This window comes from Salmo trutta, chromosome 40, assembly GCF_901001165.1.
Source record: "Salmo trutta chromosome 40, fSalTru1.1, whole genome shotgun sequence".
Lineage (NCBI taxonomy): Eukaryota > Metazoa > Chordata > Actinopteri > Salmoniformes > Salmonidae > Salmo > Salmo trutta.
This window is the reverse complement of record NC_042996.1, coordinates 13,141,948-13,169,701: the sequence shown is the minus strand read 5'-3', so window position 1 is coordinate 13,169,701 and position 27,754 is coordinate 13,141,948. Positions and strand designations below refer to the sequence as shown.

General features: G+C 42.6%; 1 protein-coding gene across 1 annotated transcript in view; it reads right to left on the bottom strand.

The window, feature by feature from the left end:
* LOC115180479 (muskelin) overlaps window positions 1-26,231 on the bottom strand; it is a 37,415-nt gene extending 11,184 nt beyond the window's left edge. Inside the window, exons 1-12 of the mRNA XM_029742610.1 lie at window positions 26,129-26,231; window positions 19,375-19,444; window positions 15,574-15,716; window positions 15,386-15,474; window positions 15,106-15,215; window positions 14,278-14,470; window positions 13,808-13,885; window positions 13,488-13,553; window positions 6,471-6,583; window positions 5,855-6,067; window positions 5,258-5,479; window positions 4,751-4,880 (exon numbers count right to left, since the gene is read on the bottom strand). Of these exons, the coding sequence (XP_029598470.1) occupies window positions 4,751-4,880; window positions 5,258-5,479; window positions 5,855-6,067; window positions 6,471-6,583; window positions 13,488-13,553; window positions 13,808-13,885; window positions 14,278-14,470; window positions 15,106-15,215; window positions 15,386-15,474; window positions 15,574-15,716; window positions 19,375-19,444; window positions 26,129-26,208 (1,507 nt within the window). The 5' untranslated portion in view covers window positions 26,209-26,231. The remainder of the gene's footprint in view (window positions 1-4,750; window positions 4,881-5,257; window positions 5,480-5,854; window positions 6,068-6,470; window positions 6,584-13,487; window positions 13,554-13,807; window positions 13,886-14,277; window positions 14,471-15,105; window positions 15,216-15,385; window positions 15,475-15,573; window positions 15,717-19,374; window positions 19,445-26,128) is intronic.
* Between the last annotated feature and the right edge of the window lie 1,523 nt (window positions 26,232-27,754).

Here is a 27,754-nt window from a genome sequence, read left to right as displayed (position 1 = left end):
CACAAGTCTGGCTCATCATTGGGAGCAATTTCTAAAAGCCTGAAGGTACCATGTTCATCTGTACAAACAATAGTACACAAGTATAAACACCATGGGACCACGCAGCCATCAAACCGCTCAGGGAGGAGATGCGTTCGGTCTCCTAGAGATGAACATACTTTGGTGCGAAAAGTGCAAATCAATCCTAGAACAACAGCAAAGGACCTTGTGAAGATGCTGGAGGAAACCGGTACAAAAGTATCTATATCCACAGTAAAACGAGTCCTATATCGACATAACCTGAAAGGCCACTTAGCAAGGAAGAAGCCACTGCTCCAAAACTGCCATAAAAAAGCCAGACTACGGTTTGCAACTGCACATGGGGACAAAGATCGTACTTTTTGGAGAAATGTCCTCTGGTCTGATGAAACAAAAATAGAACTGTTTGGACATAATGACCATCATTATGTTTGGAGGAAAAAGGGGGAGGCTTGCAAGCCGAGGAACACCATCCCAACCGTGAAGCACGGGGGTGGCAGCATCATGTTGTGGGGGTGCTTTGCTGCAGGAGGGACTGGTGCACTTCACAAAATAGATGGCATCATGAGGAAATTATGTGGATATATTGAAGCAACATCTCAAGACATCATTAAACCTTGGTCGCAAATGGGTCTTCCAAATGGACAATGACCCCAAGCATACTTCCAAAGTTGTGGCAAAATGGCTTAAGGACAACAAAGTCAAGCTATTGAAGTGGCCATCACAAAGCCCTGACCTCAATCATATAGAACATTTGTGGGCAGAACTGAAAAAGCATGTGCGAGCAAGGAGGCCTACAAACATGACTCAGTTACACCAGCTGTCAGGAGAAATGGGCCAAAATTCACCCAACTTATTGTGGGAAGCTTGTGGAAACGTTTGATCCAAGTTAAACAATTTAAAAGGCAATGCTACCAAATACTAATTGAGTGCATGTAAACTTCTGACCCACTGGGAATGTGATGAAAGAAATCACTCTACTATTATTCTGACATTTCACAGTCTTAAAATAAAGTGTTGATCCTAACTGACCTAAGACAGGGAATTTTTACTAGGATTTAATGTCAGGAATTGTGAATAACTGAGTTTAAATGTATTTGGCTAAGGTGTATGTAAACCTCCAACTTCAACTGTACATACTACCGGTCAAAAGTTTTAGAGCACCTACTCATTCCAGGGTTTTTATTTTTTTACATTGTACAATTATAGTGAAGACATCAAAACAATGAAATAACACATATGGAATCATGTAGTAACCAAAAAGTATATTTGAGATTCTTTAAATAGCCACCCTTTGCATACTCTTGGCATTCTCTCAACCATCTTTATGAGGTAGTCACCTGGAATGCATTTCAATTAACAGGTGTGCCTTGTTAAAAGTTCATATGTGGAATTTCTTTCCTTCTTAATGCATTTGAGCCAATCAGTTGTGCTGTGACATGGTAGGGGGGAATACAGAAGATAGCCCTATTTGGTAAAAAAACAAGTACATATGGCAAGAAGAGCTCAAATAAGCAAAGAGAAACGACAGTCCATCATTACTTTAAGACATGACGGTCAGTCAACATAGAAAATGTCAAGAACTTGGAACTGCCTCTCATGAGGACCGCCACAGGAATGGAAGAACCAGCGTTACCTCCACTGCAGAGGAGAAGTTCATTAGAATTACCAGCCTCAGAAATTGCTGCCCAAATAAATGCTTCACAGAGTTCAAGTAATAGACTACTCAACATAAACTGTTCAGAGGAGACTGCGGAATCAGGCATTCATGGTCAAATTGCTGCTGCTGCAAAAACACGAGCAATGGACATTAGAAAGGTGGAAATTTGTCCTTTGGTCTGGAGTCCAAATTGTAGATTTTTGGTTCCAACCGCCGTGTGTTTGCAACATGCGGTGTGGGTGAACGGATGATCTCCGCATGTGTATTTCACACCGTAAAGCATGGAGGTGTGATGGTGCTTTGCTTGTGACACTGTCTGTGATTTATTTAGAATTCATCGTACACTTAACCAGCATGGCTACCACAGCATTCTGCAGTGATACGCCATCCCATCTGGTTTGTGCTTCGTGGGACTATCATTTGTTTTTCAACAGGACAATGACCCAACACACCTCCAGGCTGTGTTAGGGCTATTTAACCAAGGAGAGTGATGGAATGCTGCAAAATATGACCTGGCCTCCACAAACGCCCGACCTCAACCCAATTGAGATGGTTCAAGATGAGTTGGACCGCAGAGTGAAGGAAAAGCAGCCAACAAGTGCTCAGCATATGTGGGAACTCCAAGACTGTTGGAAAAGCATTCCTCATGAAACTGGTTGAGAGAACGCAAAGCTGTCATCAAGGCAAAGGGTGGCTATTTTGAAGAATCTCAAATATATTTTGATTTGTTTAACACTTTTTTGGTTAATACATGATTCCATGTGTGATATTTCATAGTTTTGATATCTTTACTATTTTCCACAATGTAAAAATAAAATAAAAACCTTTGAATGGGTAGGTTTGTACAAACGTTTGACTGGTACTGTGTGTGCGCGCATATAACAATAAATTAAACATATTTTTTTTTAATAGTTTTTCAAGTATAAATTACCAAAGTTACCATTTGTTTTCTGTTAATTACCAAAATTACTGAAGATTCCAGTAACTTTGGTAAATTACCTGTAGCTTTGCAACCGTGTGTGTGTGTGTGTGTGTAATAGAAAAAGCAGCGGATAAAAGAGTATGGTTCTGTGAGAGAGAGAATAAAAATGAAAGAAAAATTGGATTGTGAGCGATTGAGACAATGTGTGCGTGTGTGTGGTGTGAGAGTGCACTCCAATTAAATGTTCCTGTGAGGCTTCACCAAATACCACAATAATACGGGGGTGGGAATTTCTAAGAACCCCATTTGCACATGACAAAAATGCTATTCTCAGAAGCTGATGAAATCAGCTACTCACTTTCTAATCACAGCAAGCAATTATGAATTCCAACTTCGTAAAGAAACGCACTACGGCCACACTACTGGATTCTCTGTTGCCCTGCAGAATGGGTGGAACCCAGGGTGCAAGTGCATCATGCTGAAGGCAGTGAGGGGACTTTTACATTAAGGCTAAACTCATTTAGGTTAGCCTTGCAACACCCTTGGCATTAGACCTGACCAGATCCATTTGGAACAAAATGCTGGCACTAAACAATTAAAGGTGTGTCGGTTGTACTTTACTCCACCCATGGAGTTACGGTCCCTGGTGGCTTAACCTCTACGGGCTAGGGGGCAGTATTGAGAATTTTGGAAAAAATATGTGCCCATTTTTAACTGCCTCCTACACCAACTCAGAAGCTAGAATATGCATATTATTGTTCAGGTTTGGATAGAAAACACCCTAAAGTTTCTAAAACTGTTTGAATGGTGTCTGTGAGTATAACAGAACTCCTATGGCAGGCAAAAACCTGAGAAGGTTTCATGCAGGAAGTACCCTGTCTGACAAGGTGTTGTTGTTCTTGCTTCTGTTTATTGAAGAGTCAGGATCTTAGCTGTAACGTGACAATTCCTAGGGCTCCAATAGGCTCTCAGAACCCGGGAAAAACCTGAACGATGACGAGGCAGCCTCAGGCTGAAACACAGAATCGCCTTTTCCAAGTGGCCCATCAGAGGACAATGGAATTAGGCGCGTGCCCGATTCGACCCCGTGCAGTATTTTCCTTCGGCCGTTTAGCTAATTGCAGATTCCCGGTCGGAATATTATCGCTTTTTACGAGAATAATGGCATAAAAATTGATTTTAAACAGCGGTTGACATGCTTCGAAGTACGGTAATGGAATATTTAGAAATGTTTTGTCACGTTCTGCGCCATGCGCACGACCGTGATTTACCATTCTGATAGTGTCTAGAACGCACGAACAAAACGCCGCTGTTTGGATATAACGATGGATTATTTGGGACCAAACCTACATTTGTTATTGAAGTAGAAGTCCTGGGAGTGCATTCTGACGAAGAACAGGAAAGGTAAGACCATTTTTCTTATAGGAAATGTGATTTTGGTGAAGGCTAAACTGGGTGGGTGTCTAAATAGCTAGCCCGTGATGGCTGAGCTATGTACTTAGAATATTGCAAAATGTGCTTCATCCGAAAAGCTATTTTAAAATCGGACATATCGAGTGCATAGAGGAGTAATGTATCTATAATTCTTAAAATAATTGTTATGCTTTTTGTGAACGTTTATCGTGAGAAATTTAGTAAATTGTTAGTAAATTCCCCAGAAGTTTGCAGGGGTATGCTTTTTCTGAACGTCACATGCTAATGTAAAAAGCTGGTTTTTGATATAAATATGAACTTGATTGAACAGACATGCATGTATTGTATAACATAATGTCCTAGGTGTGTCATCTGATGAAGATCATCTGATGAAGATCATGAAAGGTTAGTGCTGCATTTAGCTGTGGTTTGGGTTTTTGTGACATATGCTAGCTTGAAAAATGGGTGTCTGATTATTTCTGGCTGGGTACACTGCTGACATAATCTAATGTTTTGCTTTCGTTGTAAAGCCTTTTTGAAATCGGACAGTGTGGTTAGATTAACGAGAGTCTTGTCTTTAAATAGCTGTAAAATAGTCATATGTTTGAGAAATTGAAGTAATAGCATTTCAAACGTTTTAAAAATCGCGCCACAGGATTCAACTGGCTGTTACGTAGGTGGGACGAATTCGTCCCGCCGGTCCCATAGAGGTTAAGTGACTAAGTGGACAGTCTTACCCATGCCGGAGTCCTTCTTGGTTCCATCTGAGATGATCTCCACATGGTCCCCGTCCACGTCGTAGCTGAAGAAGTCATTCAGGTACGTCTTTGACCTCTGACCTCCGAACACATACAGACAACGATTCCTCTGGAGAAAGGGAGGGGGGAGATGAGCGAGAGAAGAGCAAAATCTATTTCATATTCATGCCAACGCTCTGAATGGTTTACATTCTTCTGTGGAAAAAGATAGTCTGAACAATTTTCCTTGGCTTCATAAAAGTCCTGAGAGTAAAATTGGTGCATATTTGTTCTGTTATGTCATTGGCTCTCTCTAAAAACACAAAGCCATTTTGGCTTTCTGTCAATAAATCATTCTGGTGTTTGTGCTGAATTCTATAAAGAATGTCACTGCAATGTTGCCACATTGTGTGTTGATATGTGTGAGTGTATTAGCACAGTTCAGTAACAGCCATGCAACATTACCCTAACATCAACACCAGTCATGGTACTACTCCCATAACTCACAGTGTGGAAGAGCATGCAGTGTCCGATGCGTGACTGGACGTCCTCAGGCCCAGCGTTGCAGGAGTCTTCTCTGAGCAGGCTCCAGGTTCCGGCCTGGCAGTGGAAGGCATACAGCCCGCTGAACTGGGGCTCGGACGTCCTGCTGTCCTCCACACTGCCGTTACACATCAGAATCCGTCCGCCAAATGTATAGATCATGTGCTTCTCCGAGTCCATACACATCTATAAGGAGAGGGAGGAAGGATGAGAGAAAGGGAGAAGAGAAGAGAAAGGTTGGGTCGGAAGAGAGTCATGAGATGCAACATTTGGATTTCAGTGTTGGGCTTAGAGCAGTGGAAAAATGATGCACAAATCCTTGGCGTTTACAGATCCATTTTTAGCTTAAAAAGTGGGACACGAGGAAAATATGTCAAGACTATAGCCAGCTAAGCCTTCATCATCAGTGCTCTGGTCTCACCTCCAGATGGCTGAGTGGACCAATTATTTAACCAACATAAACTCTAACCTATTTTTAATGAGGCCCACAGTGTTTCAATTCACTCCTAGCCAGTTTAGTCCAGTTTGGACGTGTGTGATACAGCGTGATAAAGAGGTTACCTGGTGGTCAAAGACGAGCTTGGGCCCGCCGTCGGCTGACGTGTCCTCGCTGAGCAGTGTCCAGATGTTGGCGTCGACGTCGTAGCGGTAGAAGTCACTCTTCAGAGACTTGCTGTTCCTGACGCTGGAGTCTAAGTATCGGCCGAGTGTGTAGATCTGCCGCCGCTGGCTGTCGATGCACATCTTGTGACAGGACCGCGCACTGGGACCACTCTGGAAGAGGACAAAGAAAGCCATCACACAAACTATTTATAAAATAGGAGAATGAGACGACTCGACCCCCTGCTCCCATGTGGCGACAGCGTTTCTACCATTTACTGAACTTTGTTGATATCCAGGTCCTGCTCAATAACATTACACCTTTGTTATATTTTCCTATAGTGAAGCTTTCAACTATTATCTTCATTATAATCATCCGTTAGACATTACGTTCACCTTGACCAAAGAAAACTGCAGTCATTATCCTGATCATTCCTATAAATAATTTATTGTTCTGCTCATTAAGCAGCTGTAACAATCAGTATGCACCATTTAACAGTGTTGTTCTGTGTCACAATAACTCCTCTTTTCCACTTTCCAACCATCCTTCTCTCTTTCATACATCTTGCTCTCTCACCTCCTTCTCTGTGTCTCTGGAGATGCAGACCCACTGGTTCTCCTGAACACTGTAGGCCCAGAAGTCAGCCAGGTCCTGTGTGCCGTCCCAGCCCCCAAAAAGATACACAGTCTCTGTAGGAAACAAGAAGCCAAAGCTGGTGAACACCTGGGATTTTTAATGTAATTTTTATTTCACCTTTATTTAACCAGGTAGGCTAGTTGAGAAGAAGTTCTCATTTACAACTGCGACCTGGCCAAGATAAAGCAAAGCAGTTCGACATACAAAAGAGTTACACATGGAATAAACAAACATACAGTCAATAATACAGTAGAAAAAGTATATATACACAGTGTGTGAAAATGAGGTAAGATAAGGCAATAAATAGGCCATGGTGGCGAGGTAATTACAATATAGCAATTAAACACTGGAGTGATAGATGTGCAGAAGATGAATGAGCAAGTAGATACTAGGATGCAAAGGAGCAAGATAAATATATACACAGTATGGGGATGAGGTAGTTGGATGGGCAGTTTACAGGTGCAGTGATCTGTGAGCTGCTCTGACAGCTGGATGCATTCAACATCAATGAACTACTCTGGTGCCTATACTGAAACACCAAGAAGACTACAGTAAAGCACAATGGCCCTGAAACTATGCCTTCACACTCAAACCTGTATACTGGTTGAAAATGGCAGATTTGGTCACTGATAAGCGCCATTGGAACGCAGTGGCAATTTTTTTTTTTTTAACTAGGCAAGTCAGTTAAGAACACATTCTCATTTACAATGACGGCCTACCGGGGAACAGTGGGTTAACTGCCTTGTTCAGGGGCAGAACGACAGGTTTTTAACCTTGTCAGCTCGGGGATTCGGTCCTGCAACCATACAGTAACATGCCATACAAGACATCAGAACTCAGGATCTCCACTACAGAGCTGTATGGGATTCAACTGGACAGGCGTAAAACAGCAGTACTAAGAGCAACAAGAAGATCGACCCCGTCTCTCCGGCTAATTGGGCTACTTTTGCACGTTTTGTCAGAGAGAGGAATATTGTAGATCAAGAGGACTCGATTTGTTTTGAAAGATGAGACGATTATAATAAATACTGCTTTGATGTCATACAAGCAAACCACGAGTCCAAATGTGTGCTTTGCTTTTCCATATGATGAAACTCATGTCCTTTACATTATCAATGTTTATGATCACTATATTTGATGAACAGTTACAAGGATGACATGGCATAATAATTATTTTTTAAACAGGAGCCTGTGTCGCATTGTGAAGAAAATTAGCAGCAGAACACGCACCTGAATGCACTCATTAATCTATTCTATGCACACCAAAATGAGTATTATTTTCTCTGAAGGGCCTTCTGAAAGCCTAACACTGTCATTGTATTTTATAACTTACCTAGTCATTTTAGCAAGAGAATAAGCTTTCAAATTGTGCCCACCTAACCCAGAATGCAAATTATAAATGGACCAATTCTGGATTGTGAAAACAATTGTGTGATGGGGATTCAGGGCTGTGTTCCAAAAAAAGAAGTGTGCTTGCTTCAATTCTTCAACGGTACAGCTAAAAACTGTGCACACATCGGAGAGGTGTGTGGCCACTTTGATACACCAGTTAGACCTCTTAATCTAACGCTTGGCTGTTGTGTCCTCCCCTTTGGTCCGATAATTTCCCCATATTATGAAGTGGTCCCTTTCAATTGCTACCATGGTTATGCATACAGTTGAAGTCGGAAGTTTACATACACCTTTGCCAAATACATTTCAACTCAGTTTTTCACAATTCCTGACAATTAATCCTAGTAAAAATACCCTGTCTTAGGTCAGTTAGGATCACCACTTTATTTTAAGAATGTGAAATGTTAGAATAATAGTAGAGAGAATTATTTATTTCAGCTTTTATTTCTTTCATCACATTCCCAGTGGGTCAGAAGTTTACATACACTCAATTAGCATTTGGTAGCATTGCCTTTAAATTGTTTAACTTGGGTCAAACGTTTCAGGTAGCCTTACACAAGCTTCCCACAATAAGTTGGGAGAAATGTGGCCCATTCCTCCTGACAGAGCTGGTGTAACTGAGTCAGGTTTGTAGGCCTCCTTGCTCGCACACACTTTTTCAGTTCTGCCCACAAACATTCTATAGGATTGAGGTCAGGGCTTTGTGATGGCCACTCCAATACCTTGACTTTGTTGTCCTTAAGCCATTTTGCCACAACTTTGGAAGTATGCTTGGGGTCATTGTCCATTTGGAAGACCCATTTGCGACCAAGGTTTAACTTCCTGACTGATGTCTGGAGATGTTGCTTCAATATATATATATATATATATATATATATACACATACATACATACTGCTCAAAAAAATAAAGGGAACACTTAAACAACACAATGTAACTCCAAGTCAATCACACTTCTGTGAAATCAAACTGTCCACTTAGGAAGCAACACTGATTGACAATACATTTCACATGCTGTTGTGCAAATGGAAGACAGCAGGTGGAAAGTATAGGCAATTAGCAAGACACCCTCAATAAAGGAGTGGTTCTGCAGGTGGTGACCACAGACTACTTCTCAGTTCCTATGCTTCCTGGCTGATGTTTTGGTCACTTTTGAATGCTGGCGGTGCTTTCACTCTAGTGGTAGCATGAGACGGAGTCTACAACGCACACAAGTGGCTCAGGTAGTGCAGCTCATCCAGGATGGCACATCAATGCGAGCTGTGGCAAGAAGGTTTGCTGTGTCTGTCAGCGTAGTGTCCAGAGCATGGAGGCGCTACCAGGAGACAGGCCAGTACATCAGGAGACGTGGAGGAGGCCGTAGGAGGACAACAACCCAGCAGCAGGACCGCTACCTCCGCCTTTGTGCAAGGAGGAGCAGGAGGAGCACTGCCAAAGCCCTGCAAAATAACCTCCAGCAGGCCACAAATGTGCATGTGTCTGCTCAAACGGTCAGAAACAGACTCCATGAGGGTGGTATGAGGGCCCGACGTCCACAGGTGGGGGTTGTGCTTACAGCCCAACACCGTTCAGGACGTTTGGCATTTGCCAGAGAACACCAAGATTGGCAAATTCGCCACTGCCGCCCTGTGCTCGTCACAGATGAAAGCAGGTTCACACTGAGCACATGTGACAGACGTGACGGAGTCTGGAGACGCCGTGGAGAACGTTCTGCTGCCTGCAACATCCTCCAGCATGACCGGTTTGGCGGTGGGTCAGTCATGGTGTGGGGTGGCATTTCTTTGGGGGGGGGGGGGGGGGGGGGGGTCGCACAGCCCTCCATGTGCTCGCCAGAGGTAGCCTGACTGCCATTAGGTACCGAGATGAGATCCTCAGCCCTTGTGAGACCATATGCTGGTGCGGTTGGCCCTGGGTTCCTCCTAATGCAAGACAATGCTAAACCTCATGTGGCTGGAGTGTGTCAGCAGTTCCTGCAAGAGGAAGGCATTGATGCTATGGACTGGCCCGCCCGTTCCCCAGACCTGAATCCAATTGAGCACATCTGGGACATCATGTCTCGCTCCATCCACCAACGCCACGTTGCACCACAGACTGTCCAGGAGTTGGTGGATGCTTTAGTCCAGGTCTGGGAGGAGATCCCTCAGGAGACCATCTGCCACCTCATCAGGAGCATGCCCAGGCATTGTAGGGAGGTCATACAGGCACGTGGAGGCCACACACACTACTGAGCCTCATATAACACACTACTGAGACTCCACATAACTTCCTTTCCTCATGATGCCATCTGTTTTGTGAAGTGCACCAGTCCCTCCTGCAGCAAAGCACCCCCACAACATGATGCTGCCACCCCCGTGCTTCACGGTTGGGATGGTGTTCCTCGGCATGCAAGCCTCCCCCTTTTTCCTCCAAACATAACGATGGTCATTATGTCCAAACAGTTCTATTTTTGTTTCATCAGACCAGAGGACATTTCTCCAAAAAGTATGATCGTTGTCCCCATGTGCAGTTGAAAACCGTAGTCTGGCTTTTTTATGGGGTTTTTGGAGTAGTGGCTTCTTCCTTGCTGAGCGGCCTTTCAGGTTATGGCGATATAGTACTCGTTTTACTGTGGATATAGATACTTTTGTACCCGTTTCCTCTAGCATCTTCACAAGGTCCTTTGCTGTTGTTCTAGGATTGATTTGCACTTTTCGCACCAAAGTATGTTCATCTCTAGGAGACAGAACGCGTCTCCTTCCTGAGCGGTATAACGGCTGCGTGGTCCCATGATGTTTATACTTGGGTAATATTGTTTGTACAGATGAACGTGGTACCTTCAGGTGTTTGGAAATTGTTCCCAAGGATGAACCAGACTTGTGGAGGTCTACATTTATTTTTAAATGAGGTCTTGGCTGATTTCTTGATTTTCCCATGATGTCAAGCAAAGAGGCACCGAGTTTGAAGGTAGGCCTTGAAATATATCCACAGGTACACCTCCAATTGACTCAAATGATGTCAATTAGCCTATCAGGAGCTTCTAAAGCCATGACATTTTCTGCAATTTTCCAAGCTGTTTAAAGGCACAGTCAACTTAGTGTGTGTAAAACTTCTGGAATTGTCATACAGTGAATGATAAGTTAAATAATCTGTCTGTAAACAATTGTTGGAAAAATTACTTGTGCCATGCAGAAAGTAGATGTCCTAACCGACTTGATTGTTAACAAGAAATGTGTGGAGTGGTTGAAAAACGAGTTTTAATGAAGCCAACCTAAGTGTATGTAAACTTCCGACTTCAACTGTATGTTTCTTCAAACATTTCAATGTAGCCGTATCCATAGAGGCTAAGTCCCACGAGTGTAAAGGGTTAATGAGTAGAAAAAGGCTATTCAAGATAAACACTTAGACTACATACTGAGTGCAATCATGAGAATTTTGGGGGAAATCATCACTTCAATTGCAGTAAGAACAGAGTTCCATTCCATAAGTCCTGAAGAACCTGTGAATTGGGTAGCATGAGTGCTTTATTAACACAGCGGTGGACAGGTTCAATGGGCCGTAACCATGGCAAATCAGCAGAGCAGCACACAGGGGTAATGTCTGCATGGCGTGCAGACTGTGGAGATTTTTGTAGGTTGGTTGTGGGGGGGGGGTTACTCTAGGTCATCTGGATTGGCCAACAACACAGTTCAGTGTCTGGGGGCCTGAGAGACAGATCAGCAAGATGCAAGGCTTCTCACAGCCTGTATACACACGCGCACAATACAAGCCTTTGTTTTTACAAATGCCTGCAGGCGAGTAAGCCACCAAAACATTACAGAGCACTAAAATAACCACTGTCTTCTGCAAAACAGCTTTAAAAGGCCATACTATGTCTTACACGCCTACAGCAGTAGAAATCCACTGAAAGACGATGGCAAGAGTTTACCCACGATGTTACACAACGATTTAAGTCAATAAGTAATTGTTTAAGTCAAAGTAGAATATATTTGGGCTTGAAGTGACAACCCCGAACTGCCCACTTCGTGCAACTTCATGCCAATGCCATGTCTTTTCCTATGAAATGATGTGCAAATTCTTTTTAGCCTACATTTCATTTCAGGGCTGTGTTTTACATCAAATTGTACCACCCACCAGCATGGCATTGTTTATTAAATCAGAAACACCTGCAAAGTCGCAACGAAGCTGAGCAATATAATAGAGAATATTTGGCTACAGCAAAGATGGCGGATAGAGTTCACTCAGGCCGTTTACCATTGAAAAACATTGTCAGTTCCGGTCTAGTTGATGGGTTGGGTCTCCCACTGACACCAATGCAATAACAGCTGGGTCTGGTATACTTACTTCAATGACTTTCACTGAACCAGAAAAAAAAACAGTGAGTGGGGTGTCTCGCAACCTCTTCCTTCTCTGGCTACAGCTTTTAACCGTAGCCTACACTTTGCTGCCTGAGCCATGGCGCAAATTAAAATAGGGGGAGAAAATTTGTTTTTGCACCTCCATTTTTTTTTTACAAGCAAATTATCATAATTCATTGGATAATTTGTCAAGTTGCACTTATTCAAAATTGTGTGTGATAAGATTGCATTTTGGAACCACGCCCCCCCACAAAGATGAATGGTTTTGAACACGCTCCACTACTTTGATTGGTGCAGCTAAAAATCAAGTGTCCACGAACTTGTTTATCTAGTTTGTGCTGTTGTTACATCAAATATTAGTGTTTTGTGTCCAATGCGCTCAGGGTGTTGTTACATATCATTTGCAGCAAGCAGTCATTGCAGCCTATCATTTCACCTCCACTAGCTGTGAGAACTATGGCATAAGCCTAACAAAGGTTTCACCGTGTCCATTACAATGTAGAAAAATGCACGTCTAGTCCAAACCGTTCAATAGTTACCAGGGGCGCAACTTTGGTCTTATCCAGTTGGAGAAACACTCCAAAGCAGCCTACTCGACCACTCGGAGGCGTCCGCATGGTCCTAAAGCACACCTTTGTCTCATTATGTATCACATTCTAATGATAAAACTGGGGGGGAACAAAAGTGCAATTTCAGAATGTGGGGGGGGGTCCCCAGTAGAAGTTGCGACCCTGATAGTTAGGCTATCCATATTACTGGAGCCTCGTATCATTCTTCCCATTTCTATGACAGATTCCCAGTCACAATTTAAGGACGATGCCAATACTGTGGACTGGTTTCCCCTATCCATCTGTGGCGAAGTTTTCCCTACATGCTTATGACAAATCCAACTCCAGAACCAGCCATAGCCTAGCCGGCTAATATTTTGAATACAGCGTAGCAACGGATAATATTAGTTAGCCAGATAAGGTTAGCATGCAAGCTAGCTACACTGACAGCTGTCGGTGCCCTACTTGTTGTTATTTGTCCACTCCACGTGGAAAGCACCCACGGCATTCCCATCCCCAATTCGTGAATATGTATTAGCAGCCTGCGTCACTCTTCGGAGGTGGAACCTAAACGTCAATTTCCGCTCTAGTTAAATAAAACACTTGGAAGAGGAGAATTCCAGTTGAAGTAATAAGTGACATAGGGGGTGTGGTCTAGGTGTGGTGTTAGCTAGCATGCCTCACCTGTCTGAACGTCGATGACCATCTGATGACCTCCCCTCATCCCTGGTCTGTTGTCATCCTCATTACCTGGAGAGAGCGATGGAGCGGGAGAGCGCGATAATTGGGTTGAGGGAAAAAAAATGTAGGAGAGGGATGGAGTGTTGAAGGAAAATGGGAAAGGAGCAGAAGAGAAAGGGGGACGGGGAAAAACATGAATTAATCGCTATAGACCGGTAGTGTACAGCGTACCACAGCATTTTGTTAATGAGAAAACATTTTCCTACTTGAGTAGTTTGTCTCACTGTTCATGTCATCTGGGCTTGGCTCTTGCGAGGCTGTACCTTTGTTACTCTTGGGGATGATCTGACTCCATCTTGGCTTGTACTCTTGCTGGCTGATGTACTGGTTAAATAAACCGTCTACAGAGGAAAATGTCAAACACAGGAAGATTGTCCAGATTATTTTAGCCAGGAGATAGAAGTGAATAGTTTTGTTACCTTTTCAATCTCAAAAAGAAAGCATGATGTCAGGATGGCATTGCCATGCCCTGTGGTTGCAAATAAATCTGATAAAATGAAAAAGTAACGTACAGATAAATGGATCTATAGTGTAAATAATGAATCGCTATGGTATCCACTGAATTCATGAGCTAAATATAAGCCGAACTAGGAATTAAGTTCTCAGTCATGGGATGGTAGAGGTCTGTAGTTAGTAGGATGATCGAGGTCATGTAGTTGTATTGCAGTTGATGTCTACAGGGCAGTAGGTCCAGCCCCCATCGGTCTTTCTGAGGAGGTGTGGGTGTCAGGACCTTTGACAGCTTTGTCGATGAGCTCCTCACAGGCATCAAAGTCTCCCCGGAGTACCAGGCGGTCGTGGAGGTGTGTCAGCATTTGGTGTTCCAACGCGATGCGTGTCTTCTTCTGCAGCGACTCAAAGGCCTCTGTGTAGTTATGCTGCCGGAAGTGCTTCAGGCACAGGCGGATCGCTTCCTGTTCCCGGTACTAGAGGAATACAGCTCCATATTTGATCAATGTTTTTCATCACAAATGTTACACTTCATATTCTAAACTAGGTGGTTCGAGCCCTGAATGCTGATTGGCTGAAAGCTGTGGTATATCAGACCGTATACCATGAGTATGACTTTTCTAATTACATTGGTAACCAGTTTACAACAGCAATAAGGCACCTCAGGGATTTGTGGTATATGGCCAATATACCACGGCTAAGGGCTGTGTCCAGGCACTCCGAGTTGCATCGTACATAAGAACAGCCCTTAGCCGTGGTATATTGGCCATATACCGCACCTCCTAGGGCCTTATTGCTTAATTATAAACTGGGTGGTTCGAGTCCTGAATGCTGATTGGCTAACAGCCGTGGTATATCAGACCGTATACCATAGGTATGACAAAATATTATTGTTACTGCTCTAATTACATTGGTAACCAGTTTATAATATCAATAATGCACCTCTGGAGTTTGTAGTGCATGGCCAATATACCACAGCTAAGGGCTGTATCCAGGCACTCTGCAAATACCACACCCTCTCTGGCCTTATTGCTTAAGTAACCCACTCAGACTGATTCTCTCCCTTAACCCCAACTGTATGTGAGTGTGTGCGTCTCAGAGGCAGGCTCACCTTGCTGTACCAGTTAAGGCAGGGCTGCACTAAGTCAGGTTCCTCTATGCCATGCAGCTCAATGTACCAGATACTGAAGTTAAAACTGGGTCCCCAAGACATCAGAGGCACTGAGAGAGATAGAGAGAACGGTCTATAATTTAAATCAACTATTTCGCCATTTTGATTTTTTTCCATCTCCAGCCGTGTAGCATACCTTCACTCCAATCATTTTCAAGCTGGACAGAGTCTGCACAACACGTAGGCCCAAGCCTTGGGCTCATTCCATTTCCAAACTCACCTATTTTAACAAATCTGCAGGGAAACATCTGTTCGTCAATCTTGTGCTTCAAGGTGAAGGTCTCCTTGTTGTAGTCATTCTTTAGGCCACTGCAGAGGAATAGAAGGTATTAAATAAATATGGTACAGACAGTAAGGCAGGTTAATTATACAGTAAAGAAGTACACTTCACTGTCCCTCTGCTCTCACCTGGAAAGGAGTTCTGTCATGTTCTCTTCACTCATCCCACCAAACACTTTGAACTTCTTCAGGTTACACACGTGAGTCTTCTCATACTTCCCAAAGGTGATGCTCTGAACGATCGCAGGCCTTTCCAATTTCAACATTAAGTACTGGAGGGAAAATAGAGGGGAGAATCTGATCAGCGGTCTCTCACAATAATTCATAATGCAGTGTCCGATCTATATTATCAACACATGACACTGCAGTTTTCATTCTACTGCTCTCTGAACATGTTTCACAACACTGCAGATGGCACAGAGAGCAGAGGAGAAATGCTGTGTATACGAGCTGCTACACAGTCAAACTATGGGACAAAGCTCTCCCTCGCCCTCCATTTGGCAAATCTGACCATAACTCTATCCTCCTGATTCCTGCTTACAAGCAAAAATTCAAGCAGGAAGCACCAGTGACTAGATCAATAAAAAAGCAGTCAGATGAAGCAGATGCTAAGCTACAGGACTGTTTTGCTAGCACAGAATGGAATATGTTCCGGGATTCCTCCAATGGCATTGAGGAGTACACCACATCTGTCATTGGCTTCATCAATAAGTGCATCGATGACGTCATCCCACAGTGACCGTACGTACATACCCCAACCAGAAACCATGGATTATAGGCAGCATCCGCACTGAGCTAAAGGCTAGAGCTGCCGCTTTCAAGGAGCGGGACTCTAACCCGGAAGCTTATAAGAAACGCTATGCACTCCGACGAACCATCAAACAGGCAAAGCGTCAATACAGGACTAAGAGAGTCTTACTACACCGGCTCTGACGCTCGCCAGATGTGGCAGGGCCTGCAAACCATTACAGACTATGAGAGCTGCCAGTGACACGAACCTATCGGACAAGCTAAACTACTTATATGCTCGCTTCGAGGCAAATAACACTGAAACATGCATGAGAGGACCAGCTGTACCGGATGACTGTGTGATCATGCGCCCCGCAGCCGATGTAAGACCTTTAGACAGGTCAACATTCACAAGGCCGCAGGGCCAGACGGATTACCAGGACGCGTACTGCGAGCATGCGCTGACCAACTAGCAAGTGTCTTCACTGACATTTTCAACCTCTCCCTGTCCGAGTCTGTAATACCAACATGTTTTAAGCAGACCACCATAGTGCCTGTGCCCAAGAACACTAAGGTAACCTGCCTAAATGACTACCGACCCATAGCACTCAAATCTGTAGCCATGAAGTGCTTTGAAAGGCTGGTCATGGCTCACATCAACACCATCATCCCGGAAACCCTAGATCCACTCCAATTTGCATACCGCCCCAACAGATCCACAGATGATGCAGTCGCTATTGCACTCAACACTGCCCTTTCCCACCTGGACAGAAGGAACACCTATGTGAGAATGCTATTGATTGACTACAGCTCAGCGTTCAACACCAGAGTGCCCTCAAAACTCATCAATAAGCTAAGGATCCTGGGACTAAACACCTCCCTCTGCAACTGGATCCTGGACTTCCTGACAGGCCACCCCCAGGTGGTAAGGGTAGGTAACAACACATCCGACACGCTGATCCTCAACACAGGGGCCCCTCAGGGGTGCATGCTCAGTCCCCTCCTGTACTTCATGTTCACTCATGACTGCATGGCCAAGCACGACTCCAACACCATCATTAAATCTGCCGATGACAACAGTGGTAGGCCTGATCACCGACAACAACGAGACAGCCTATAGGGAGGTCATCAGAGGGTAGTGCGAACGGCCCAGTACATCCCTGGGGCCAAGCTTCCTGCCATCCAGGACCTCTATACCAGGCTGTGTCAGAAGAAGGCCCTGAAAAATGTTAGACTCCAGCCACTCTAGTCATAGACTGTTCTCGCTGCTACCACACGGCAAGCGATACCGGAGCGCCAAGTCTAGGTCCAAGAGGCTTCTAAACAACTTCTACGCCCAAGCCATAACACTCCTGAACATCTAGTCAAATGGCTACTCAGACTATTCACATTGCTTGCCTGCCCCACCCCCCACCACTCTCTGTTGTAATCTACGCATAGTCACTTTAACTAGCTCTACCTACATGTACATACTACCTCAACTAACCGGTGCTCCCGCACATTGACTCTGTATCGGCACCCCCCTGTGTGTGTGTGTGTGTGTGTGTGTGTGTGTGTATATATATATATATATAAGTTATTTTTTTACTGTTCCTCCTAAATTACTTGTTACTTTTATCTCTTATTCTTAGCCATATTTTTTTTTAAACTGCACTGTCGGTTAGGGGCTCGTAAGTAAGCATTTCACTGTAAGGTGAATACCTGTTGTATTCGGCGCATATGACTAATACAATTTGATTTGCCATGTTCACAGGTCACTGGAGTGGTAACTAGCCTGGGCATATCTGCTGCCGACAGGACAGGGCACCGGGTTGAACCCTCTGGGAGAGAGGGGATAGAGCAGTACAGATAGAACATTGATTAAATCTGCTTTCCGGACACCAGGCAACCCACAATCCCTGGAGACCCATGTTTCTACAAATCCTGTAGGTTTAAATGGCTGTGTGAGTGAGCAATAACCATCCACTACCAGAGTGGATCTGCTAGGCTTACTAATGGGTCTTCTGATACAGTTCCATCTTCAACAGTTTTCATCAGTAATAAGGCAGATATATTGCATCTCATTAGGTAATCGCCTAGGGTACATTTAACACAGAGGGATTATTCCTAGGCTTGGGTATATCGATCTTGCTTTTTCAAAACAGTCCTGTCACCTAAAAACATGGCACACTTGCTAATGAAAGACCCGTATCTCAATGCTTTGTTGATTCTTGTTGCCATAGAAACCATTATAAAACATTTATATGAAAGGACTCAGGCTTCATTTATGATTTATGGCTTTATCATTTGTTCAGTATAATTATTTTCAAGGCTCTACCTCTCAACAACCTCCGTCTCTTTGAAAAGATAAAAGCGGTTGATGAGAGTTCAACATTTTTAGAGAGTGAAACGTATTTGACGTAAACAGATGCAGTGGAGTTTTGCCTCTGCCACAATTGAATGTCTAGCTTGGGTGGTTAAGACTGACATGCTTAGTTTCCTCTTACTGCAAAAACAAAGTTTCAATTTCCTCTGCCCGCAACCACAAGACAGTCAAACACGCTATGCCGGGCCACTTCCTACTCACAAAAGTGCAAGTGCAAGTCATTGGGGTCAAGACGTGCATACTAAAGATATGTTAGCTGACTATGCACGCTTCTATGGGGCAGAAGTCCGTGGATTTTATGATTCTGGATGGCCAGATAGCTACCAACAATGACAAGAAACTGCCATGTGGGGCATCGTAAGTGACTCGTTTCAACTAGTTTATTAATTTATTTAACTATACCATGCTTTGTTTTGGCTGATTTCATGTCAATGCTAAAGAGGCTAAAATTCACTAGCTAGCTAACAAACAAGTGTAAAGATGTATTTGAGACAAGAAGTGCTCATTGTGCAAATGTATTTATGTTTTCAATAAATGCTGGAGACAAAATATAGTTTACATTTTGTCAACAATCTAAGCCAACGCAGTCTGTTTTGCCCCATAGTTGAACGCGCGTCGGTTTTGTTGCTAAACAACCAACCCATCTATTAGGCGCTACTATTTAGCAGCCACCAGTGAATTGAGAAAACGGATGTTGTATGCAACTGGGCACAGACCCTCTACGGAAGAGCCCCATCCCAAGACAGGTAAGGCACAAGGCATGGAAGCTGTGTGAGTGACAGGTAGGCCTGAGTATGAGACAGGTGTTTATGTGGGCTGGGCACAGCAGACGTTACCTGTGGAGGGTAGTTGCTCTCAGACGACCACCTGGAGGACTGGTCATTGGGTTTGTCCACCAAGATGTTTCTACACACAGAAAGGGAAAGATGGGAGAAAGGACATGTTTCAGCAAAGCATCATTTGTTGTGAGCAAAGGGATAGGGTAATATCCATGTAAAAGGACCCATGAGCACCACATGTGCAGGGAGTTCATAACAGCATATCAAATTGGGAGTCAAATAAAAGCTAAGAGTGTATATTTTGGGGAAATAAAGGCATGGATACATTTTTTATCCATTTTTCATCTTAAAATTGAACCTTGATTTCTGGTCAAACAGAAGGAAAAGGGGTCTTAGAAAATATCTACCAGAAAAAGTCTAATGGATTCGCTGGTAATTTTGTATAGTTTTTAGCCAGTAGTTCTGAAAATTGGTCCCCGAAAATTGCAAACTACGTCACATGTGATGATACTGTATGTGCACCACGTCACTGCGCTCTCACTCGCTCTGCTGTGTGGGCATCTTGTGTATCTTGCTAGCTGTCTCTCTTATGGCGAGGGGCTGAAGTTCATTGGTTTAACTAATTGCTAGGGGGCTGGCCCACGTGGGGGAAAATGGTGCAGGTTTAAGTAGTGGCCAAAGTACCGGAGCATGTCTTTAAAAGGTATTAGAAATACATCAAAACACAATAATAGTGAAGTTAACTAATTAATATATAGATTATATATATATATATATATATATATAGTTATCTTGTAATTCTGTTACCAAAAACCCACATATCTTTAAGATATGTCAAAAAAAATTCATGTCAAGCCCAGAAGAGAAATTAGAAGCTTTTTTGAACTTGTCCAAAAGCTCAAGTCACTTGCCCCGCCCCCACCCGAAAATGGTGTTGTATGATGCAAGGCACCACTATGCAAAATAACATTCATTATTATCACTGGTATTGACAATGGAAGGCTGCTGCTCTCTGATCCCATGTATTATACAGTACAGTGTCGACCCGTCATTCAGGGCAGAGCCTGTTTTGAGTCCCACATTTTGTGCATGTTATTTTGGCATTAATATGTGTCACATCAGTTTGCAAACAATGTAAATAAATATATTGAGTTAATAAAACCGCATACAAATATGGTCTCTTTTTTGTTTTCTTGAGTAAGACAGCTCCAAAATGCAGGTGTTTCAGCCCAGCTCAGTGTTTTCTGTGGTGGTGGGGAAAGCCAGCAGAAAATACGGAGTGTTGCGCCATGATTGGCTCAGTATTCTGTCACTCATTGGGACACTGAGCTAGAAAATTCAAGCCCCTTGGGTGCTGCCATAGAGTTACATTAGAAGTGCCCATCCATGAAGGCTCAATGTCATTGGCCACAGATAAAATTACTTCAAATCACATTTTATCTACAGTAGCTTTGATTGGACTGATCATGTCAACATCACACTTTCAAAATCTTAGCTGGCAATCATCATCATCATCAATCAAGTTGACAATCTACTGGAAAATCCTTTTTAATCCTTGTCATATGAAGAGAAATTACATAAAAAGTATCGGTGGTCATCGGCTATTGGACAAACATTACACGACAAGTTGGAAATCACAAATTCAACAATGAGTGGTTTGGAAGGAATCAGTGGCTAACTGCAAGCATTGCAAAGCAATCATTATCTTGCTATTTAATGGAGTGGCAGTGGGTCCCAAGTCTAAGATTAAGGGTCTCTTTTCCTAGTTTAAAATTATAAACATTCAACATTGGCCATGCTGTTAATGAAGCATGATGAGCTGGAAAAATGAGCTACGACTAGGAAAATACGTTTTGAACTTTCAACTCGGAATTGGGAAATTCGGGCCTCTTTCTAGAGCTACGACCTGAAGATCACTGACATCATCATGATTCACAACTTTCTTTCCCCGAGTTCCCAGTTGTCTTGAAAGCACAAAAAAAACTGAGAATGCCAGACTTTGATGACAAAATTTGCCCATGAAGGACCGCCGAACCACCTTCCTGTTCAAGTGAGCAAGGCACAACAAGGTGAGTCCAAAAATGTATTGTATGCTGCTGCATAAATGATGTAATATGCCAGGGAGATATGTATACTGTAGCTAAGAAAGTAACTCTAAGTGTATGTTGTGTAGTAAGCTGTTAGTAGCTCATGTGCCTCACCCTAATAATTGTCTATTTTCACCTCTTAATTTCACTGAATATTGTAAGAGCTTTCATTGTCTGCTTATATGCCCCCTTTATTTATCCTACGGTTGACTTGGTGTACAGGGAGAACACTAAGAATGGCCCATGTTCTGAATTCTGTCTCTGTACATAAAAGTGCTGAGCAACTAGTTATTGACTACAGCCGTCCGAGCTCGCTCATGAATGTCTTAATCTAAATTACGGATTGCCTCTTATCCGCTTGTCGTCCCCTTATGCCACAGTTTGTACATCTCAATTGTCAGTAGAAACCACATTTGTTTAAGCAAGTCAGCCATGTTTTTTTTTTTTTAAAAGGCAGTAAATGAGGCTGAATGAACTGTTTTGCTGCCAGACAAGGCTCCGCTGATAGCCAGATGTAGCAGTGGTAAGGTTTTGGGACTGCTGTTGGGACAGCTTTATGTAGGTCCTAACAGTTTGTGGGCACTGTTTGTCACCATCACCGTTATAATTAATATATTGTTTAGTGGCTTTGCTGGCATGCATCCCACTTTTTTTTTTTGCCCCACCTAAATTTAGATGCTAAAATCGTCACTGATGCAGCATCTCTTGCCGTTGTGGCCTTAACCAAGGCACTTGCATCTTGAGCTGGCTTTAATGGCCATATACTCTTGTAATCTCCAACTGGCACAGCCAGAAGAGGACTGGCCGCCCCTCAGAGCCTGGATCCTCCCTAGGTTTCTTCCTAGGTTCCTGCCTTCCAGGGAGTTTTTCCTAGCCATCTGCATTGCTGGCTTTGGGGTTTTAGGCTGGGTTTCTGTATGTAAAGATTAACTTAACAAACCCCCCCCCCCCCAAAGTGAAATAGTGCACTGACAGGCTAATGTATAAAACACGTGGTCTGTCAACCCTCCATCTGGAGAGCTACTGGGGTGTCCAGACTTTTGACACAACCCTGCTCAAACAAACCAGAGTGAGCATATCAAGGTCCTGTTGAGCAGCTGATATTTTACAATGTGGTGTGCTCGAGCAGGGCTGGAGCAAAAGCCTGCACACCCAGTAGCTCTCCTGGAATTTCATGGAGGATGGTTTACCATCCTGCAACATTACAATTACAACCAAATACTTTAAGTTTTTATAAAAGAAATCCCTCATTCAATGAACCAGGGATCAAATGGCTAAGGCGGGTGAGGTAGCGAACCTAAATGGTTATCTATTTGTAAGGTTAAAATATTCAGTCTTCAGGGGAGATCTTGACAGCATATGACCTACTTGTCAATTAGGATATTCCAATAATATATATTTTTTAAACTGTCAGAATTACATGGCCAGGAAATGAATAGAGGAGAATCTTAACCAATTTTGAGTGCTGAGACACATACGGTTGTACAACCGGAGTATGCAGTATTGGTTTCATCAACTATCAACTGCGTGTCGGACATTTGCGGTTATACACGAGGGCCGGAGGAAAGTTATTTTAGGACATCGAACATGACATTAATACATGCTAATAGCTAAATAGTTGACTAGTGAGATAGAAAACCAATTGAAAACATGGTGTAGTTTGGTTGGTTATCTTTATTTTACCTGCTGCGCAAATCCCTCCCTCTCCTCTGGCAACCGCCCACTGGCACAGACAGGTGATGCACACCATGACTTTTCCAGGATTTTCATTGCTGACCAAAAATCTGCTATAACTGGGTAAATAACTCACTAACTAACAATAAATATCAAACAATGTGCACACTTGTCTAGGGTCGCTTTGATCTCAAACACGCATCTTGTGACTGCATGATTGAAAGACAGCTCGTGCCCATCAATGCAGGCCTACAATAATTATACTCCGATAAAACTATATTATTCTTGTCTGACTATTTTTTTGAAGAAATTTACTTGCCCTGGACAAGTGGACAAGTGTTAATGTCGAGCCCTGCTCTCCCTCATGAGGGAGGATGAAAGTTCATATTAGTAACAAGTAAAGGCAGACCTACCAATTAGGCAAGTTGGTGTTTTTACTGATATACATTTGATAATGAATTATTAACTGATAAAAACTCGTAATATACTCGTACATATTCTTATTCATTCCTTTACACTTGTGTGTATAAGGTTGTTGTTGTGAAATTGTTAGATTACTTGTTAGATATTACTGCACAGTCAGAACTAGAAGGACAAGCATTTCGCTTAACTCACATTAATATCTGCTAACCATGTGTATTTGACAAATCAAATTTGATATAATACTGTTACTTAATCAGAGTAGAAAAACCACAGTTTGGTCACCTACTGTCCTGCCTTATGTTCAGCTCATTTGTTTTCTTATTCTGTCGTCTGGTTGTCAAAGCAAAAGCGTGAAAACAGTCTGGACAACAGAAAGTTGAGTGTAGTTCAGTAAAATTCAGTAAAGTAGCAAACACTAGAGTACAGTATAATGTACTGTACTATACGACACTACTGTACTAAACTACTGTAATTTGATGTCTAAACTTGTGAAACATAGAAGTCCATGATTATATCAGATTTGGTCCAGTTCAAAGCAACCAAATTTTGACATGTTTGGGAGCAGAGCTCATTAGAATAATAGCCAGTGTGGAGAATAAAACATCTATGTACAGGATGATATTGCTTATTTCTACCTTCGTGTAGAATTATGCATTTCTATGTAGTACAGATCAGAGACCATTGATCAGGGTTCAGCGGTGTCCAGATATCCATACCTTGCCTGTGCCATCCTGGGATATACGGTATTACTGGTAGTGCACACAAGTAAATGTTTTTTTTTTTTTTTTTCCCCAAACAGAAAAAAAAGCCCCAAAGAATGTACTTACCAGAATGCTATCAAAATGCTAACAAGTACTAAGGAATTCTCATAGTGGATGCTAGGTAAATGCTAATGAGCGCATGCGAATATTTACTACTTGGACAGACAACCCAGCTCATAAAGTTATGCAAGTATATCAAAACGGAGTTTGCAGCGCGCACAACCACAAATATTAGGCAGCAGGGGATTTTCTCTGCTGGTGGCATGCTGATTGCAGGAATGTCCACCAGAGCTGTTGATAGATAATGTTCATTTCTCTACCATAAGTCACCTCCAATGTCATTTTAGAGAATTTGGCAATACGTCCAACCAGCCTCAAAACCGCAGACCACGTGTAACCACGCCAGCCCAGGATCTCCCCATCCGGCTTCTTCACCTGCGGGATTGTCTGAGACCAGCCACCTGGATACCTGATGAAACTGACGAGTATTCCTGTCTATAATAAAGCCCTTTTGTGGGGGGAAAACTTCCTGTATACAGCCATGTTAACAGCATCATAGCATACGTACCAGTGAATCACTGTAACATATGAAATACAAGTAAGTGTTATCACTACGTATAAAATGTACATGTTAAATGATTAAGTGATGTGCAGTCGTATTCAAGTCCTGATTGGTCAATAAGCTTATTTTACTTGTTAAATAACGAAATGGACTGACCTGAACAGCGTTCCTAATTTGATCTGGCATTGGCCAGAGCAAGTTAGGCCTACTGATGACTGATCTAGTGATTGGGTAGCCTAGTGGTAAGAGCGTTGGACTAGTAACCAAAAGGTTGCAAGATCAAATCCCCGAGCTGACAAGTTTTTAAAAATCTGTCATTCTGCCCTTGAACAAGGCAGTTAACACACTGTTCCTAGGCCATCATTGAAAATAAGAATTTGTTCTTAACTGACTTGCCTAGTTAAAGAAAGGTCAAATAAATAAACATCTCATTCCTCATCAATCATGGGCTGGTATTGTGACAGAGGCAGTGACACTATTGTCTTCAAGGCTGCAATTCTCACTAATGGGTCTTTTGACCAATCAGATCACCTTTGAAAAATCTGTGGGTAAGGACAAAAGACCCATTAGCAGAAGCAAAAAAATCTGAATTGGGCTGCCTGTATAAAAGCAGTAAACATTTTCAGTCAGTTCCAAACTAATTAGTGCTGAAACTAGCAATTCCACGCGTTTTTAAAAGAGCGGGATAATAGGGTCCATAAATAGCTGACTGTACAGCCATTTCCTATGGTGTCAAGTTACCCAAGCAATACCATAGAGACATACTAGCAAGCTAGCTAACATTAACTAGTTATACCCTTTGGCTTTGCACGAACGGGTACAGAACAATCAGACTAAACCCGCATACAAAAAAGTGTAGGAGAAAACAATAGCTATCTAGTATGATTAGTTACCTATTTAGCTTACTAGCTAATATAAAAAGTCATGAGTGGTTTTTGCTACCAACTAACGTTAACTTAGTGGTGGTGGCATGCTCGTCTAGTTTGCGAGCTCGCTAACTTAAATAGCTAGCATTTTTTTGCCAAGTCGTTAGTACAGCTGTTAGATAGTTACCAGTATCGGCTTTACAGTGCATGGCAAGACAGTACACAAAAATAATACATTTATCTAGCTATGCGTGTATTTTGTTTACTCGATTAAATCTAACTAGCTAACATTATCCCCTTTGCCTAACGTTCGAGTAGTTAGCTCGCAGTCAAGCTAGGCCGTGGAGACACGATTTCGATGCACTGTGGCAGTTAATGAGACCTGCAGCAACGAAAACAAATACACAAATGTGGTCAACGTATGTGTGCATTACTCACTCTGGTAAATATGTGGAGGAATAAGAGCTCCATTTAAAAACACTGAAGGAGAGGACTCTGTTCTCTGGAACGACCGCCATCTTGTTGCAGAAAATGACAAGCAGCAGAGGCTCGAGTGACAGCTCTTAAAGAGACAACACACTTTAATTCGTTGGGTTACATCGGTCAAGTTCAATAACAGAGAAAACTGTTCAAAATATTTATGAGGACATGATATTGATTAGAGACCCTGAAAATGTGCATGGAACACTTGCACCAAGTCAACCATACTGCTTCCATTAGTTATGCATTTGGCTTAGTGTGTGTGTGTGCGTGCGTGCGTTTGTGTGTGTGTTATCACAATAGGTTTCTCCTGACACCTGTTTTATCTGCAGAAATAATATAGTTTATAAACTTTTTGAAGCTATTCAGTATAGGCTTGAGTATAGGCTTGTCTCATATTTGTTGCACGTTGAGACAATGAACAGCATCAATATAATTTAGAATATGTTTGTAATACTGTATCTCTCAAAGATATGGAACCGGTATTACCTCACACAAGCAGGACTGATGTTTCCTTCTGTGTTTGGTTTTGCTTATTCTTTTTTAACATAGGCCCAACATTTGTACTTTCCAACCTGTTTCCTACCAAACTCCCAATGATGAGGATATCACAGGATAATAGAGTCACTGCTTCATTCTTATGTCATCTTCCCTGGTGATCTCAGTTCCAGCATGTATGACACAGGGCACATGAATCCTCATCATCCTTTCCAGTCAGCATGAGACAATAAAAGCCCCCCCCCCACCTCTCTCTATCATTCTCTCTCTCTCTCTCTCTCTCTCTCTCTCTCTCTCTCTCTCTCTCTCTCTCTCTCTCTCTCTCTCTCTCTCTCTCTCTCTCTCTCTCTCTCTGTGACTGTCCAACCTATGGGGCAATGACTGTACTGATTCGATCTTGTTTTTAGTTTTTGATTATTTGTGTTGGTTGTTTGACATTTTTCTGCACTGTTAGGAACTAGTAACACAAGCATTTTGCTGCACCCGCTATAACATCTGTGTATGCGACCAATAAACTTGGATTATATTTTTATTTGGTTTACTATTAGGCTATTATATAAAATTACTGATAACAATAATAGCCCTGACTTTCTGAGCGTCAACCAGGATTTGATCATCCCATTTTTCGAAAGGACCATCTCCGTGTCAAATGCAATTTGACACCGGTGAATTATCTCCAAGTGGATTGCCAGGAAGCTTCTTGATGTAAGAAATGCACGAAAATGTCATTTCTTCTAAGTGCACGAGCAGCACTTGGCACAGGAACCTCTTAATTTACCATAAATGGAGTGGAGAGGCACTTTTTATTCCTGACTTTTTTTGTCCAAAGCACAGCGGACAAGGGATTATTGAGTGACATTGAGAAGTATAGGCTATATTAAATTATGACTCTTTTTGTAAACTATTGTGTTTCATTTTTCAGTTCCTCAGTTAAGTATTCGAACTTTGGTAAAATTATAGGCTACATGTTTATCATGATAAAACATATATTAACCTATAGGCCTATGGACCACGAGGTCACTAGACACTGCATTGGTCCTATAATAGCAATACATGCACCTGCTCATCTCATTCCTGAGTCATGGT